Here is a 17,992-nt window from a genome sequence, read left to right as displayed (position 1 = left end):
CCTCAGGTTCATGTATTTGCAAATGGAAATCCAATTATTTAAAAACCATTCTGAGGATACTATTGTTTCCTTTGCACTTTGCACTTTGTAAACTAAATTTTTAAAACTTTTGTTGTATTGTAAGCTGCTATTTATGGACTTTCTTTTCTGTTCCATTGACCTATGCACCTATCCCTGCACCATTATCATGCCTCCTTAATTGTGTAGCTTTTTACTCATACCTTAAAGTCAGGGGGTATTATTTCTATGACTTTGTTCTTTTAGAAAAAACTTGTAAATTCTAGTTTATCTTCTACTTAAGCTTTAGAATTATTCTATCTTCAAAGCAATATACTGCTGGGATTTTAATGAGAATTGTATAGTGTCTTGATAACAATTTTGGAAAATCTGACATTTTTTTCTCAATGTTGAGTCTACAAATATACGGACTCTACAAATGGAGTCTACAAATAAATGAAGGTATGTTTCTTCATTTATGAAGGTATTTTTTTCAACTCTTTAACATTTTTGTAGTTTTTAACATTTAGATGCCATATGTGAATTTTTTTTGATTAATCCTTAAGTGTTGTATTTTTGGAGCTATTGTATGTGGTTTTGTACATTTTAATGTTGGCTTCGGTTGTTCATTGCAAGTACGTATATGGAAAACAATTGTTTTTGTGTTTTTCTCATATCCTGTGATTGTGTTATGTACATTTATTAGTTCTAGCAGTGTTTTTACAGATTCTTGGATTTGCAATGAATACAACAATGCATCTGCAAGTTGGAAGAAGTTTATTTCTTCCTTTTTAATTGTTTGCTTTTCATTCTTATTTCTCACTTAGTACTGTGTTAGCCTTCAGTATGATTTTTAAATAGGAGTGTTGAATGGAGACTTCCTTACTTGTCCCCAATCTTGGAAATAAAGTATTCATTGTTTTACCTGAACATACATGTGTTTTGATTTGTTTTCAGTTTGTTCTGTTTTTCATTCTTCTGTTTACCCTTCCTTGCCTTCTTTGGATTATGTATTATTTAGCATTCTATTTTGTTTTATCTATTATGTTTTTGGCCATATCTGGTTTTTTTTTTTTCTGGTTGTTCATGTGATTACAATGTTCCTGTTTATGTTTGAACCAATATTTTACTATTTCAATTGAAATGTAGAAACTATCGCACCATATAGGTCCTTATATGCCTCTCTTATTTGTCTTAGTTGTCATCTGTATTATACCTGCATTCGCTGAAAATCCCATTACACAATGTTAACCTTCTATTTTGAACATTAAACATATCTTTACAAAGATATTTACCATTTCTTTTGTTCTTTCTTCATCCTTGAAACTCCCTTTGATAAAATTTTTCTTTTGCCTGAAGAGTTTCCTTTTCTAATTCTTTTAAGATCAAACCTTCTAGTAGAAGATTTATTGTCTTTTATCTGAGAATGATAATGCATTATTTTACCTGCGTTTCTGAAGGATATTTTTGCTGGACATGGAACTTTATTTTGGCATATCTGTCTTTGTGGCACTTTAAAAATATTGTTTCCCCTCCTTTTGGCCTCCATGGTTTCTGATAAGAAATCTCTAGTTACTTGAATTATTGTTCTCCTGTAGCTAATACATCTTTTGTATTTCTGTATGTTTTGTTTTCAGCAATTTGATTATGTTGTGACTGGATATGAACATCTTTGAGTTTATGCCATTTGGTATTCAAGTCCATAGCTGGTTTTGAATTTATGGTTCAATGTCCTTTGCCATTTAAGAAGTTTTCAGATGTTAGCCCTGTAGATACATATACACATGTATACTTATATATGCATACATTTTTTATGGTGCTCTTTCTCCTTTCCTTCTTAGATTTGATGATATTTTGGTATTGTCTCACAAGTTCTTGAAGCTGTGTTCATTTTTTTCTTTACTTCCTCTGTTTTGAAGATTGGATAATTTCTACTGATCATCCTTTCATGTTCAGAAACTCTTTCCTCTGTCGTATCGATCCAGCATATCCACGGTGTTTTATTGTTTAAGCATCTAGTTCTAATATTTGTTTATTTTTAAATATATTGTCCATATTTGCAAGTTGTCTATCATTTCATTTATTTCAAGATAGTTCATTCTTACTTCAGTTTACTCTTGCTTTTTGGAAAATGTTTAAAATAGTTGCCTTAAAATAGTTTTTTGATAATCCAACATATGTCAGCATGCCATTGGCATTTCCCATTAATATGAGATTTTCCTAGTTTTTCGTAGGTGAAAAATGTTTAGATTAAATACTGGATTTTGAATATTACATTATGAGATTCTGGGTGTTACTTCAGTCTATTGAGAATATTTATATTTTTATTTTCATAGACAGTCTGTTTAGGGGCGCCTGGGTGGCTCAGTCGGTTAAGCATCCGACTTCAGCTCAGGTTGTGATCTCACGGTCCGTGAGTTCAAGCCCTGCATCAGGCTCTGTGCTGAGAGCTCAGAGCCTGGAGCCTGTTTCAGATCGTGTGTCTCCCTCTCTCTGCCCCTTCCCCACTCATGCCCTGTCTCTCTCTGTCTCTCAAAAATGAATAAACGTTAAAAAAATTAAAAAAAAAAACAGTCTGTTTAAATTCAGGCCACATATTGTGACCAGACTTCTGTGGTTTGTGGATTAAAAATCAGTTACATTTTCACAACTTTTGCATGTGTACCAATGACCATTTCAGTACCTTTGTGGTGATTTATCTCTTTAGTCCGTTCTCATACTCTTGGTACTGTTTAATATCAGATCTACAAATGCACAGCTGAGGGCTGAGGCCCAAATTTCATGAATACTTGATGCAGTTACTTTTCCAAGCTCTTTCTACTCTGCCATCCCTCCCATAGTTTCCTGTTCTGCAAGTTTCCAGGTTTTGTTTTGTTTTGTTTTGTTTTGTTTTTGTATGTTCATTTCTTTATTTTGATAGAGCACAAGCATGGGGAGGGGAAGAGAGAGAGGAAAGAGAGAAAAGAGAGCCAAGCAGGCTCCACACTGACAGCAGGAGCACTGATGGAGGTCTCGATCCCACAAACTGTGAGATCATGACCTCAACTGAAATCAAGAGACAGACACTCAACCCACTGAGCCACCCAGGTGCCCCAATATCTTTTTAATAAAGATATTAACTGAAATGATTTATAGAAGCTCATTTGATTGATACTCATTTGTCATCCTAGTGTGGCTCTGAACATTTAGCTCACACTTTAGGAGAAGTTTAACTACTTGCTTAACTTTTGACAAGAGTGTATTTAAAACCATATGTGTCTGCTTTAGTAAATGGGGCAACATTAAAGGACTTACAGAGGAAAAAAAGGAAAAGAGCCTTCAAATCTCCTTTCTTCCTGGCAGTCTATCACAGATGCCAATTATGCTGGTCTTACAAAATTTGTTCTTTTAAAAAATATGTAATAGTAACTTCCCAAAATTACAAGCTATATAATCATTTGATGGTTTGTTCTGATATTTATTCAGATATTATAGTAAACAGAACAGTGTTTAACACCAGGATAACCCTTTCTTCCTAACATTTTTCTTATCATTAGCGTTACCTTCATTCCTGTTATATAAATGAGCCAAAGAAGACCCCCCACCTCCTATATTTGTCCTTATGTTGATTTCTTCTTCATATTCAGAGCATTGTTGGGACCAGTAGCTCAAAGCCTCATTAGCACCAAATTCAAATTTTTACACCCATTGTTTTAAATAATAGCCAAAATATGCATATTTTTAACATTTAGCATCAGTCCGCTTTGCACACCTTGGAAAAGTGCACTCGCACTCTGCTAGCTGTAGACAAGACAAACTCGGTGCCTAAACACGGCCCCATGCCACTGCTGCCCTTTGGAGTTCTGCTGTGCTGCTGAGCGACGTCACAGAGACACGTAAGCCTCCCTCGCAAATCCACTTCGCCCAGGAGTTTCCTTGCACTCCTCCCACTCTGGGTGGTTCTCCCTCCCAAATATGCAGTCTCTGGAAGGGCTCCTGCTGCGAAGAATCCATACTTTAATGCGACTTGTCCACGCACCCCCCCAAATAAAGCCCACTGTCTACTGCTCCCACTTTGTTGTCAGGTCTTTTCCTTGACCAGTCCTGAAATCCTTCAGCTGATCACATTTCCCAACAGCTTCATTTCTCTAGAATTTCTCAACTCTAGGAATAATGCTCTGAAACTTTATACATTTAGATTAATTTTAAACATACACGATGGGTTTGATTTTAAATTATTTTTCTTGGCCATTTTATAAGATTTTTCTTTAAATGCTAATTTGAATTACCAAATTGTATTCTATCTCATTTTGTACCTCAGGTGACCTCAGAAGTTTTTGCCTTAGAACTCTTCATATTTGTAAAATTATTGTGGATTCCCCAAGGAATTTTTATGTAGGTCATATCTATTTATATGTGTCATATCAATATCGTATTAGGCATGAAAATGAGAAGTTTTTAAAATGTTTGATTAATTTATTTAAGTTTTAAGATGTTAAAAAATAAAAATTAAATAAATTTTAAGATGTTGATTTATGAACTGTCAAAAATAATAAGTATGTTAACCTAAATAGCATGTTAAAGAAAATAGCAACATTTTGAGAAATACAGTAAAACAGTGGCTTCTTCTTTTTTACATTAAAAAAATTTATGTTTGGGGTGCTTGAGTGGCTCGGTCGGTTAAGCATCTGACTCTTGATTTTGGTTCCGGTTGTGATCTCACAGTTTGTGGGATTCACCCCTGCATCGGGCTCTATGCTGACAGTGTGGATCCTACTTGGGATTCTCTCTCTCTCTCCCTGTCTGTGCTCCTCCTCCACTCGCTGTGTCTCATTCCCTCTCTCTTTCAAAATTAATAAACTTAAATTTTAAAAATTTTTTAAATTATTATTGAGGTATATTTGGCAGACAATGTCACGTTAGTTTCAGATGTACACTCAACTGATTCAACAATTATGTACATCACTCATTGCTCACCATGATAAGTGTCGTCATCCTCTGTCACTATACAATGTGATTATGATATTAGTGACTATGTTCCCTGCTGTACTTCTTATCTCTATGATTTATTTATCTTGTAACTAGAAATTTGTACCTCTTCATCCTCTTCACCTATTTTAGCCAACTTCCCACCCACCTCCCTTCTGGCAACCATTAGTTTATTCTCTGTATTTACTAGTCTAGTTTTTTTGTTTGTTTATTTGCTTGTTTGTTCATTTGGTTTTTTAAATAGTTTAGATATAAGTGAATTTATATGGCATTTGTCTTCTCAGTCTGACTTATTTCATTTAGCATAATACTCTCAAGTGTCATCCATGTTGTCACAGATGGCAAAATTTTATTCTTTTTTAATGGCTGAGTAACATACCACTATTCTTTATCCATTCATTCATCAGTGGACACTTAGGTTATTTCCATATCTTGGCTATTGTAAATAATGCTGCAGTGAACAGAAGAGTGCATTTATCTTTTTGAATTAGTATTTTCATTTTCTTTGGGTAAAAACCCAGTAGTGAAATTACTGGATTATATAATATTTCTATTTTTAATTTTTTTGAGGAAACTCCATGCCATTTCCATAGCATTTGTACCAATTTACATTCTGACCAACAGTGCCTGAGGATTCCCTTTTCTCCACATCCTCACCAACACTTGTTATTGTCTTTTTGATACTAGCCATTCTGACTGGTGTGACGTGATACCTCATTGTGGTTTTGATTTCCCCCATGATTAGTGATTTTGAACATCTTTCCATGTGTCTGTTTGCCATCTATATGTCTTCTTTGGAAAAATGTAAATTCAGGTCCTCTGCCCGTCCTTAAATCAGATTGTTTGAAGTTTTGGTGTTGAGTTGTATAAGTTCTTTATATATTTTTTCATACTAACCCCTTATTGGGTACATCATTTACAAATACTATATGAATATGTCTCCTCAGACAAAGAAAGCAAAAGCAAAAATAAACTATCGGTACTACATCAAAATAAAAAGCTTTTGCATAGTAAAGGAAGCCATCAAGAAAACAAAAATTCTCTTATCAGTTGCTGCATTCAATCTTTTGTAATATATTTTTAAACCTGAGAAAAAGACTTTTTTAGATCAGGAAATTATTGAACTTTTCCTCCATTAGCATAGTCCAGTAACTGGGAATGGGAAAATTGTGAGAATTTTGCAGGAGAAATTCATTTTCACACAGATATATGGCTGGTAAAATGGAAGGCATCATAAGACCCCATGAATGGGTTTTGAGGACTTCTGGGGTCCTTGAAACATACTTTGAGGATTAAAGAATATTGCTGATCATACAGTATACTCATAAAGCATAAAAATAGCCATGTTTAATCATGAAAATATCCTCTAATGTGTCTAAAATTTTCAGACTTTTTTTTTTTTTGACAAGAGTTATCTTTCACATTAACTTTGGCCCTTTATTTAGTTATCGCCTCTTAACATGGAAACAAAAAGAAATTCAAAATAATGCTTTCCATGCTTCCAACTTTAATTTTTCACTTGGATTTTCTTTAATAAGGGTTATAATGCTTTTAGACCTATAGCTATGAATTAACTTCAGGAAATTATCTGAGAATTATCTCCTTTAACTTTTATTGTTTTATTTTCTTACTTGTTCATTTATATATTTTTTTCTGATTATAAAAATAATACACAGTTGGGGTAGAAAATTGGAGTAATGACCACTGAGGGCAATTTGATTTAGTCTTCTTCAGTCAAGATTACATATTCGTTTAGTCTCTGACGTATCAATTTTACTTCTAGATAATTAACTGGTACATTGGTTGCAGTAGATAAGATTGTAGTAGATAAATATTTGGATATCCTCAGGAGATATAACATGTGGCCAATAGTTCATCCACAGGGTAGAAGACTGTGCAATACGAACAGTTTTGAGGAAGTACTCTACATAGTGACATGAATATATTCTTTACATGCATTATTAATTTGAGAAAAGAAGCATGGTACAGAATATGGTATATTTTGTGGAAAGAAGAAGTAAACATAAAATTATGTGCTAATAGTTGCATAAAAATACAAATAATCAAGTGGTTAACAAGGAAAAGAGTAAGGTCTAGAATTTTCCTCTTAATTTTATTTTATTTTTGAACCTGTGAATGTGATCTACTTTAAAAGTCAAATTAAAAGAACATAAAAATCAGATTTATTTGGCAAAATTTGGAAAATATAGGAAAACATAAATTATGCAATAAAGTTCTCATTAACATTTTCACATTGTTTTTATACTTTCCACTGAAAGCAGTATTTATTTGCCCAAATACCAGATATTTTTCATATTAGAGTTTACTAAGAATTTGAAATGCCAATGGAAACATTTTCCTTGAGTTTTTTTTTTTTAAATGAATATAATGGGCCAGTTTGATCCTATTTTGTAAACTGATATCAAATAAAACTCTTACTGTTTCACTCAGATAGGATTGATTTTAGAACTCAATACTCAACAGATAATTGTAATTATATTACTATTTTACTGTATTCCCATATTGCAGCATATGCCCACCAATTATTTGCCAATTCTCAATCAAGTATATGAAAAAATATTGATTGGATTTTATGCAAGACAGTAATAAGTATGCTGACACTCCACATTAGAAACCACTGTTTATTTGAAAAGAACTGACTACAATGCTTAGTCTGCTGTAACCAAGAAGCTAGATTTTTTCCAAATGAAATTATACAATTAATTAGCTTTTCTTTATGTTAATCATTTGACATTCTGTATTTGTTAAAATTTTGTTGTATTCCAAAGAAAACTTATTTTTACCAAGTAGCACTTTAAATTAACCATCCTCATAAATATAAGAGGAAGGATTATTACAAATAACCAGAATCAATGAAGATTGAGAGGTGTGGGGCACCTGGGTGATTCAGTCTGACTCTTAATTTTGGCTTAGGTGATGATCTCGTGGTTCATGAGTTCAAGCCCACATCGGGCTCCATGCAGACAGTGTGGAGTCTGTTTGGGATTCTCTCTCCCTCTCTCTGTGCCCCTCACCCTCATCTCAAAATAAATAAGCATAAGGAAAAACAGAAAAAAAAAGAAAAAAGAAAAAAAATTGAGAGGTGTTAGATGATATAATAACCTGTGAAGCAGAAGAGCAAAACAAACAAATAAAAATAGAACAAATAAAAAAAATGCACACATAAGACATTGAGACATAATAAGACTACTGGAAAGTAATGATGATCAAAATCATGATGAGAATGCATTGTCCATAATTTAAATATCTTATTCCATAGGGAGAGTCTACATAATATTAAAATATTAATCATTTTTTTTACTATATGATATTATAAGCAATTAAGTATATGAAAAATTGCTGAAGAGGTAAGTTGCAGAATGAGGATACTTGCTTCCACATCAAAGAAGGAGTCTTAGAATAAAAATTAAAAAAATACAATTTTCTAGCATCCCTGAATACTATGAATCAAGTTTGCATAGGTGGCTTCTTGGTTGGTTCATTTTTCTCTCTTCATGCTTATATAAAGTAGAAAGAACCATGTGTTAATGAACTCATGGAAAAACCTGAGGAAAGAAATTAAGTTATGTTCTATATACATTTGAGACCAACAATATAGAATGTTAAAAATACCAGGTACTTTAGGGGTGCTTGGGTGGCTCAGTTGGTTGAGCATCCAACTTTGGCTCAGGTCATGATCTCATGGCTCATGGGTTAGAGTCCCACTTCAGGCTCTGTGCTGACAGCTCAGAGCCTGGAGCCTGCTTTGGATTCTGTGTCTCCCTCGCTCTCTGCCCCTAACCCACTCACATTCTGTCTCTGTCTCCCTCAAAAATGAATAAACATTAAAAAATACCAGGTACTTAAGCATGAACATAGACTATTTCTTCTCTTGGCCAAGGACTAAGATAGCTTATGTGACTTTTTTCCCCTTCTCTTATTTTTCATTTTGGTAAAAATCACATAGCATAAAATTTATGATCTTAACCCATTTAAAGTATAAGTTATGTGGCATTAAATATGTTCATAATGTGCACCATCCAGCACCATCCATCTCTGTAATTCTTTACCTCTTGTAAGACTGAATCTCTGTACCCATTTAACAATAACTTCCTATTCCCTTCTTTCACCTCCTGTCCTCTCCATATTTTCCCTGTTATTCCCCCCTCCCAAGAGCTCCTAGCAACCACCATTTCAAGTTCTGTCTCTATAATTTTGACTATTCCAAGTACATAATAAGTGGATTCATAGAGTATTTGTCTTTCTGTGACTGGTATTTCACTTAGCATAGCATCCTAAAGGTTCATCCATGTGAAGTATATGTCAGAATTAACTTTTTTAAAATTTTTTCTTTTTTTTTAATTTTAGAGAGAGAAATGGAAAGTGGGCGAGAGGAGCAGAGAGAGAGAGAGAGAGAGAGAGAGAGAGAGAGAGTATCTTAAGCAGTCTGCACACTCAGCACAGAACCCAGAACAGGGCTAGATCCCATGACCCTGAGATCATGACCTGAGCCAAAATCAAGAGTCAGATGTTCAACCAACTGAGCCACCCAGGCTCCCCTTAACTTTATGAATAGTATTCCATTCTGTGCATATAACACATTTTGCTTATCCATTTATTCATTTACGGACATTTGTATTGCTTCCACTCTTAAATATTGTGAATAATGCTGCTATGAAGATGGCTATACAGATACCTGTTTGAGATATTGCTTACAACTTACCTTCCATGCCTCCCTGTGGAAGCTGCAAGCCTACCATAGACTCCAGAGATCCAGGATAGTTACATTAGACAGATTCTGTCTGTGCAATTGCTGCCTAGGTAGGGAGACAGATGCCTGGTGCTGACCATTCTACCATCTTTTTCAAATCCTCCCTTACGCTAATTTCTGAATGCCACACAGCCTTAAGAGTGCAAGCAAGGAAAAGTAAATAAGAAAGGACCATGAGTCTTCATGTTAGTAGTCCTCTGCCAGAGAGAGGACATACATGTGAATTCATTTGATGACATACATTTTGGCCAGATCTGATTAATCAATGCGTTATAAAAGAGTAGCTTTCCTGACAGTGGTGGTGATTGGGGATTGGGAAGTTGTTTTCCTTATCCCGAATAAATTTGGAGGGATTATTGTTCTGATCAACTTGAATCACGTGAGTATTCCATGCTTAGTACAATGTTCTTCATCTTCTGAGACATATTTAGGGACAGTGCATAGAGGAAGACTGCAAGACACAGAAGGCAAATGGAACCGCTGGATGTCATTGTTGATGCAAGTGAATTAAGCCATCAAATTAGAGGTATCTTTGGTGCCTCTGAAGCCAGCAAAGGGAATTAATTGTAACATGAAGGTGGGCCAAAACCTTTGTCTAAGTGAGTTCAGGAGCCAGTTCCCTACACGTTCTCATGTGTCTTGAAGCTGAAGAATGAAAACCGAAATTTATCAGAAAGGATTGACTACATAATATACACAATATAAATCTTTGTAAAGTTATTAGAACTAGATATTTCGGATATAGTCAAATACAAAAAAAAGTATTTTTAAGAAGGTAAAATAGAGTAGAAAAAACATACTACATATGGGTCTTATGAGACAAGAAATTTGGATGAAATATAATTGTAATCCCTTTTAAAATTGTTTAATCCAACTCAATAGCAAATTCTGAACCAAAGATAATATACGTAAAAGTGCTCTATAGTCTAACACAGTGGCTAACAAATTCCCTGCACATCTTGGCATCAGAACTAGTGAAAACTTCTGCAGGTTTTGAGGCTATTATCCTTCAGAATAGTTCTGGAATTACTCTTCAAATTACTACTGTATAAATATGCAATAGTAATATTGTTCTACAAGTGCACACTCTAAGTAAGAACACCCATTTCATTAGTAGAGCTACTGTATCATAACATGTAAACATTAAGATTTGTCAGTTCTTGCAGATCATCTTGCAGTTCAGTTTATAGAAAAGAGAATTATGATAAAGAACAAATAGTTTGTTTAAGCGAGTAACAGTCATAGGACAAGAACTGGAGCATGTGATTCTCCGATTGAAGGTGTTTCTATTTACACAAATACTTTGCTCTAGAGAGGATTTCTATTAAGAAGTACATTTTCACTGTAATTATTTAATGGTTAAAATATTTATTGTTGTAATAAAAATAGTGACAGTGTTCTTGCACCTATGTTTATCATAAGAAAAAGAAAGGCAATACATTTTGATTAAAGTGTTCTTTTCCATAATTACAAAAGAAGGAAAACTAGATACAGAAAGTCAAATTTCAATGTATTTAAAATGCAGAGTTAATGTCTGAAAAAAAGTCCATCCTATTGTAATACGTGTAATTATTATGTTATTTTAGAGACAGCATGTCAGATCATGTACCTTGTATTTAAATTCATAAAGGCAGAGACTTGATTTATTGTGCTTAATTGCTAAGATACATATCAGTTCCTATCTGCACCATCAGCATCAACAATACAGCATGAATGCTGACCTGAATGCTATTGTAGCAATAAACGAGATATTTAGTTATTATCACACTTTTTTTTAATGTTTATTTATTTTTGAACAACAGAGTGTGCGTAGGGGAAGGGCAGAGAGAGAGAGGGAGACACAGAATCTGAAGCAGGCTCTAGGCTCTAGGCTCTAGGCTCTGGGCTGTCCGCACAGACCCTGTTGTGGGGCTCGAACCCACAAATGCGAGATCTTGACCTGAGTCAATGTCAGATGCCTAACCAACTGAGCTACCCAGGCACCCCAGTTGTTATCACACTTCTAAATATGTAAAAAACAATTCTACTAATATAATTAATTTTAAGAGCATCATTTTGTAATTTAATTGAAAATCATAAAAGCGTGCATTAAATCAAAATTTATGCTGTACTTTGAAATTTAGTTTCTATTATGGATGCTATTGATTTGTTTATTGCAAACAGTACATTTTAGTAACAGTTTCAACATGTCCGAAATGTGCAGCATATACAGTTTTTGCAATGTAATTAGTTAGAAATTGGGGAAGCTTAATTTTTAAAATTGAATTGTTCATGAAAATCTATTTCATACTCTCTATGTCTTGAGCAGTTTCTCTTCATAAAATGTTCTATAGTTGTGTGAAGAAGAAATTAAGTGCAGTTAATCAGAAAGAACATTATGGTTTGACACCTAATTTGAAAGCCCTGTCTTGAAGCGGTGAATAATTGCTTATAGAATTACATATACCGATGAGAACTCAAATAGGAAATCCATTTATACTCCAAGTAGATCTCAGTATTGATGTAAGTCAGGATAGTATTGTCTGTCTTTTTCTGAGAAATATTTCAAAAAAGTATACATATAAATTGGTTAAAATGTCTACTTTCTTGTTTAGTTTGATAGATTAAAAACAGTACAATAGCATTAGAACGAATTATCTCATTATTGTACATGGCACGCAGATCAGTGGTCTTAAAGTTATTTTACTGTGCAACCAAGTCAGTCCTGTTGATATAAATACAGACGTAAACAATAAAGTTTTAAAGCTTAAAATTAGCAACAACAAAAAGTACCTGTAAGAAAGTCCCAATGGTGTTTATAAAATGTTTTTCATCTCTATTTAATCTGTGTTCATCTCTTTTTTCAGTGCCGCCAGCGATCACAATGCCTCAGAAATCCTTTAATGCCACAGCAGAGAGAGGAGAAGAGATGACATTATCCTGCAGGGCCTCTGGCTTTCCCGAACCCTCTATCTCCTGGTACAGGTAGGTTACAGATACATATCCTTCTGGCTTGTGTCCAGGATCAATCTCATGGAAAAATATTTCTGATCTTATTTTATCAAGAATAAGAGCATTCTTTGGAGTTTCATTTGAAGTTTATGACAGTTTTGTTTTTAGTTAAATTGTAAAAGAGATTAACAGAGTGATTTAACCCAAGTCAAAGACTACACCCATTGCACTCGTTATTCTTTCTAGAATGCAGGTTTCTGCCCAAAATGGGCCCAAGGACGCCTATGACTGATTCAGCCACATTAATGTTACAGCTAGAGACTATATGGAAATAGGAATGCTAGCATTAATGGCACCATTGTTGTATGTATATAAAAGTGTATTTTATTCAATTCAATTATATATTTTCTTTATGGACTGTATTATTCAGAAAAAAAGCTAATTATGTGCAGTTAAATTTTCATAAATTTAATGTCATTTTTAAAAAGCTTACTTCATCAAATGAATAAACACTCTATCCTAAGTCCATTCTTTAACAGTTTACTTATATATATATATATTTTTAGAATTGTTAAATGTTACTTCATTTTTATTAACATCAAACAGATATCAACGTTGTCATTCTTTTAGGTTGTGGCTTTAACTGTTAAAAGGGAGACAATGAAACTTTACAGATGGACAATTTTATAAATTCATACTAGTTATTAATTCGGGTTACTACTTAAGCATAGCTACAAATATTTATAGAATCTCTTCTACACTTCACAAACCAAATAGTGTAAGAATAATCACAAGAAAACAATAAGTAAAAATATATTCCACATTGTCAAAAATGGGCCAATTGTAAGGATTAGGTTTAAAAAAACTATTAAAGAAGAATAATTGCAATCCAATTTTATTTTATTCTGTCACTTCCTGAACATTTACTGATATTCTGCAAGTTCCAAAGCTTTATCCATTTAATATAGCAGGTAGCAATAAACGAGGTATTTCTTTAAATAGGTGGTTTTAGATGTTCTTTGCAAACTGATTCCTTTGTAACATAATGTTGGTATTTTTAAAAGGATTACACATCAAACATTAACATATTCACCCCAGATAATAATCATGTATCTCAGAGACTTCTGGTTTCTAGTGTGTATCTTAAAGAGTCAATATTACATCTAATTGCAGCACAGGAAAGCTCTTGGACCATTCATTACAATGAACAAATATTGTTCTAGAATCTCATTCTCATCATTATATCTTTCCAGAGAGACTTCCTTCTGTTTAAATTTCTGTCTTAAAGTTCAACATTTGTTCAAAATTCTCATATTTAAGTGGAAACGTAATTATCATACAGGCTAGAATAAATCAGATTCTGAGGCTAACATAATAAATCATTTAAATCTACATTTTTTAATCTTTATATCTTCATATGACATTAGTTTAATGTCTATAATGGTGTAAATAATAATTGTTCTATTCTCTGGATATTTAATATATAATGGGCGAATGGAAGTATATGGTAGTGACATTGACAGAGTGAAAATTAGCATTAGAAGTTTTTATTTTGACATATTTATGTAGGGCTATAAGCATGTTATCCTTGCTAAAAAAAAATGTAAAATACTATAAACATTAAGTAATGTAGGGAAGCAGCCCAGCGAGAAGGATCCAGTACCTGGATCCAGTACCTGTTGCACAGAGATACTATATCCAAGGGAAATAAGTGCAGCCTATAAGGGAAATAGTTGAGGACCAAACAGTGGGGAAAAATAAGAAGTTTTCACAAAGATAATCAGGAACACTTGGTGACATGAAAGCTAAAGTGGGAGAAAGGGCAGCTACTCTAAAATATCTCTCCCCTTGTGCCATTCAAATGGTTCTTCTACATCTGTTGAAAATACCATATGGATTTTTAGCATTAAGCCAGTTAGATCAGTGAATTCCATTGATTTCCAAATGTTAAAATAATTTTGCATTCCTTGGATTACACCCACTTGATTATGCTATATTGTCCTTTTTATGTATTGCTGGAGTTACTATGCAGATAATTTGTGAAAATTGCCACATTCACGGTTATGAGAGATATTGTTTTATTGTGTTCTTATTCTTGACTTGTTTGGGATCAGGGAAACACTGAATTCATAGAATGAGTTAGGGAAGTGTTTCCTCTTTGGTTTTCTGATAGAGTTTGTATATAATACTAACTATTTTTTACTTAAATGTTTGGGAAAATTTACAGTGAAACCACCTGTGTTAGAACTTTTCTTGTGTAGAGGTTTAACTACAAATTCAAGTTATTTCACAGATCTGGGTCTATCCCAGGAATACCTTTGTCTTTAGTGGTCTCTTGTGATGTATATCTTTTCAGCAATGTGTCCATTTCATTCCAGTTGTTTTTACTAGCTTTAAGTCATTTACAGTATTCCCTTTCTATACTTTTTTTACTTTTCAAAATTTTTACTTAAATTCTAGTTGGTTAACATATAGTGTAAAATTGGTTTCAGGTGTAGAATTTAGTGATTCATCACTACACCTAACACCCAGTGCTCACCACATGTGCACACCTTAATACCCATCACACCCATTTAGCCCATCCCCACCCACCTCCCTCTAACCACCCTGTTTGTTCTCTGTTGTTAGAGTCTCTTAATGGTTTGTTTCCGCCCCCCTTTTTTTGTTTTTGTTTTTTCCTTTCCTATATGTCCCTCTGTTTCATTTCTTTAATTCCACATATGAGTGAAATCATATGGTATTTCTGTAATGGCTTATTCCACTTAGCATAATACACTCAAGCTCCATCCATGTCATTGCAAATGGCAAGATTTCACTTATTTGATGGCTGAGTAATATTCCATTTTACATATATACCACAACTTCTTTATCCATTCATCAGTCAGTGGACATTTGGGCTCTTTCCGTAATTTGGCTATTATTGATAAGGCTGCTGTAAACATTGGGGTGCAAGTGCTCCTTCAAACCTGTTCTTGTAATGTTATTTTTTACATTGGTTATTTAGAATGTTGTTAATTTGTTTCCAAATATTTGAGTATATTTCATATATATTTCTGCTACTAGTTTCTAACTGAATTTCTTAATTGTCATAAAACATACTTTGTATAATATCAATTTGCTTAAATTTATTGGGTCTCATTTTATAATCTAAATTTTTAAATGTTCTTTGTGCACTTGAAAAGAATATATATTCCACTGTTGTATGGAGTAGTCTCTAAATATCAAATAGGTCAGCTGGTTGATTAATATTGTTCACATCTTCTATATCCTTAATGATTTTACAAGCATTGTCTATTTTTCTGTGCTCAGTTCTCTCTGTTTTGTTTCATGTCTTTTGAAGCTCTGGTATGTGTTTATACATTTATCAACATCATATCAATATTATAAAATTATTAAAGGAATTTGTTTAGGAATAAAATGATATCAGATAGAACTTTCAGCCCTTTTTTTTTGTTTTTGCAAATTTTTATGTCTTCAAGTTCACTAAATTATATTGATATATTTTCAAAATTGTTGATTATTTTTCTTTTGTAATGTTTAATCTACTTTCAGATCCACCAGAGTATTTTTCATCCTTCTATTTTTTATCTCTACACATTTGATGGAGGACTTTATTTCCAAGGCAAATTGGTATATAGCATTATTAGTTTCAGGTGTAAATCATAATTTGATTTTCATATAAATTTCAAAGTGATCACCATAGTGAGTCTAGTTACCATCTGTCACCATGCAATTGATTCCCTTCACCCATCTCACCCATCCTCTAATTCCTTTACCCTCTGATATCTACCAATCCATTCTCTGTATCCAGGAGATAGTTTTGTGTTATTTGTTCACTTGTTTTATTTTTCAGCTTCCATATGTAAGTGAAATCATATGGTATTTATATTTCTCTGTCTGACTTGTATCACTTAGCATAACACATTTAAGATCCATTTGTGTTGTGAAAAATGGCAAGATTTGCTTCCTTTTTATGGGATTTTTCCAGTTTTTTTTTTCTTGTAACTGATTTCTAGTGTCATACCATTGTGGTTAGAAAAGATGCTTGGTATGTGAAATATCTTCTTAAATTTATTGAGACTTGTATGTAGCCTAATGCCATTTATCCTGGAGAATGTTCCATGTCACTTGAGAAGAACATGTATTCTACTACTTTTAAATGGACTGTTCTGTTTATATCTATTAAGTCCATCTGGACTAATGTGTTGTTTAAGGCCAATTTTTCTTATTGATTTTATGTCTGGATGATAGATCTGTTGGTGTAAATGGGGTATTAAAGTCCTCTACTCTTATTGTCTTGCTGTCAATTTTTACCTTTAGGTCTCTTAATACCTGCTTTATATATTTAGGTATTCCTATATTGGGCACATAATTATTTACAAATGTTATATCCTCATTTTGTAATGACCCCATTACCATTACTTAATGCCTTCCTTGTTACATGTGTAGTACTTGTTTTAAAGTCATCATTTTGTCTGATATAGTATAGCTTTGTTTTCATTTTAATTTGCATGGAATATCTTTTCCTATCCCTTCACTTTGTTTTTTAACTATTATTTTATTTTAGAAAGAGAGAGAGAGCACATGTGAGTTGAAGAGAGGGGCAGAGGGAGAGAGATAATTTTTAAGCAGGTTCCATGTTCAGCATGGAGCCTGATGCTGGGTTCAATCTCTCATGACCCTGAGATCATGACATGAGCCTAAATCAAAAGTCAGATACTTAAACAACTGAGCCATCCAGGCATCCCTCGATCCCTTCACTTTAAATCTCTGTGTCCTTAGATCTGAAGTGAGTCTCTTATAGACAACACATCAATAGGTCTTTTTTTTTCCATTTAGTCACTTATCTTTTGATTGGAGAATTTAGTCCATTTGCATTTAAAGTAATTATTGATAGGTATGTACTTATTGCCTTTTTTTTCATTGTTTTCTGAATGGTTTGTAGTTCCTCTCTGTTCCTTTCTTTTTTCTCTTGCTCTCTTCCCTTGTGGTTTGATACTTCTTTATAGTGTTGTGTTTAGATTACTTTCCCATTATCCTTTGTGTGTCTACTAGGGTTCCCATATAACAGACAGTGTAGCATTTTGTTCTAAGTTGATAGCAACACAATTTTGAATACATATTAGACTCTAGATTTTTATTCCCCCACCACATGTTTTATGTTTCTGATGTTATATATTACATCTTTTGTGTGTGTGTATACCTTAACAAATTATTATAACTATAGTTGATTTTACATTTGTTTTTTAACCTTCCTTGTAAATTTTTAAGTGGTTGATCCACTATATTTACTGTAAATTTGGCTTTTCCAATCAGATATTTAGT

General features: G+C 33.3%; 1 protein-coding gene across 1 annotated transcript in view; it reads left to right on the top strand.

The window, feature by feature from the left end:
• The window catches only part of NCAM2 (neural cell adhesion molecule 2), a 219,847-nt gene that overhangs the window by 27,800 nt on the left and 174,055 nt on the right, over positions 1–17,992 (top strand). The window contains exon 5 of the mRNA XM_049629156.1: positions 12,583–12,700. Within this exon, the coding sequence (XP_049485113.1) occupies positions 12,583–12,700 (118 nt within the window). The remainder of the gene's footprint in view (positions 1–12,582; positions 12,701–17,992) is intronic.

Source organism: Panthera uncia, chromosome C2 (assembly GCF_023721935.1).
Source record: "Panthera uncia isolate 11264 chromosome C2, Puncia_PCG_1.0, whole genome shotgun sequence".
NCBI lineage: Eukaryota > Metazoa > Chordata > Mammalia > Carnivora > Felidae > Panthera > Panthera uncia.
The sequence above is the reverse complement of the archived record's forward strand: the minus strand, read 5'-3'. Positions and strand labels throughout refer to the sequence as shown.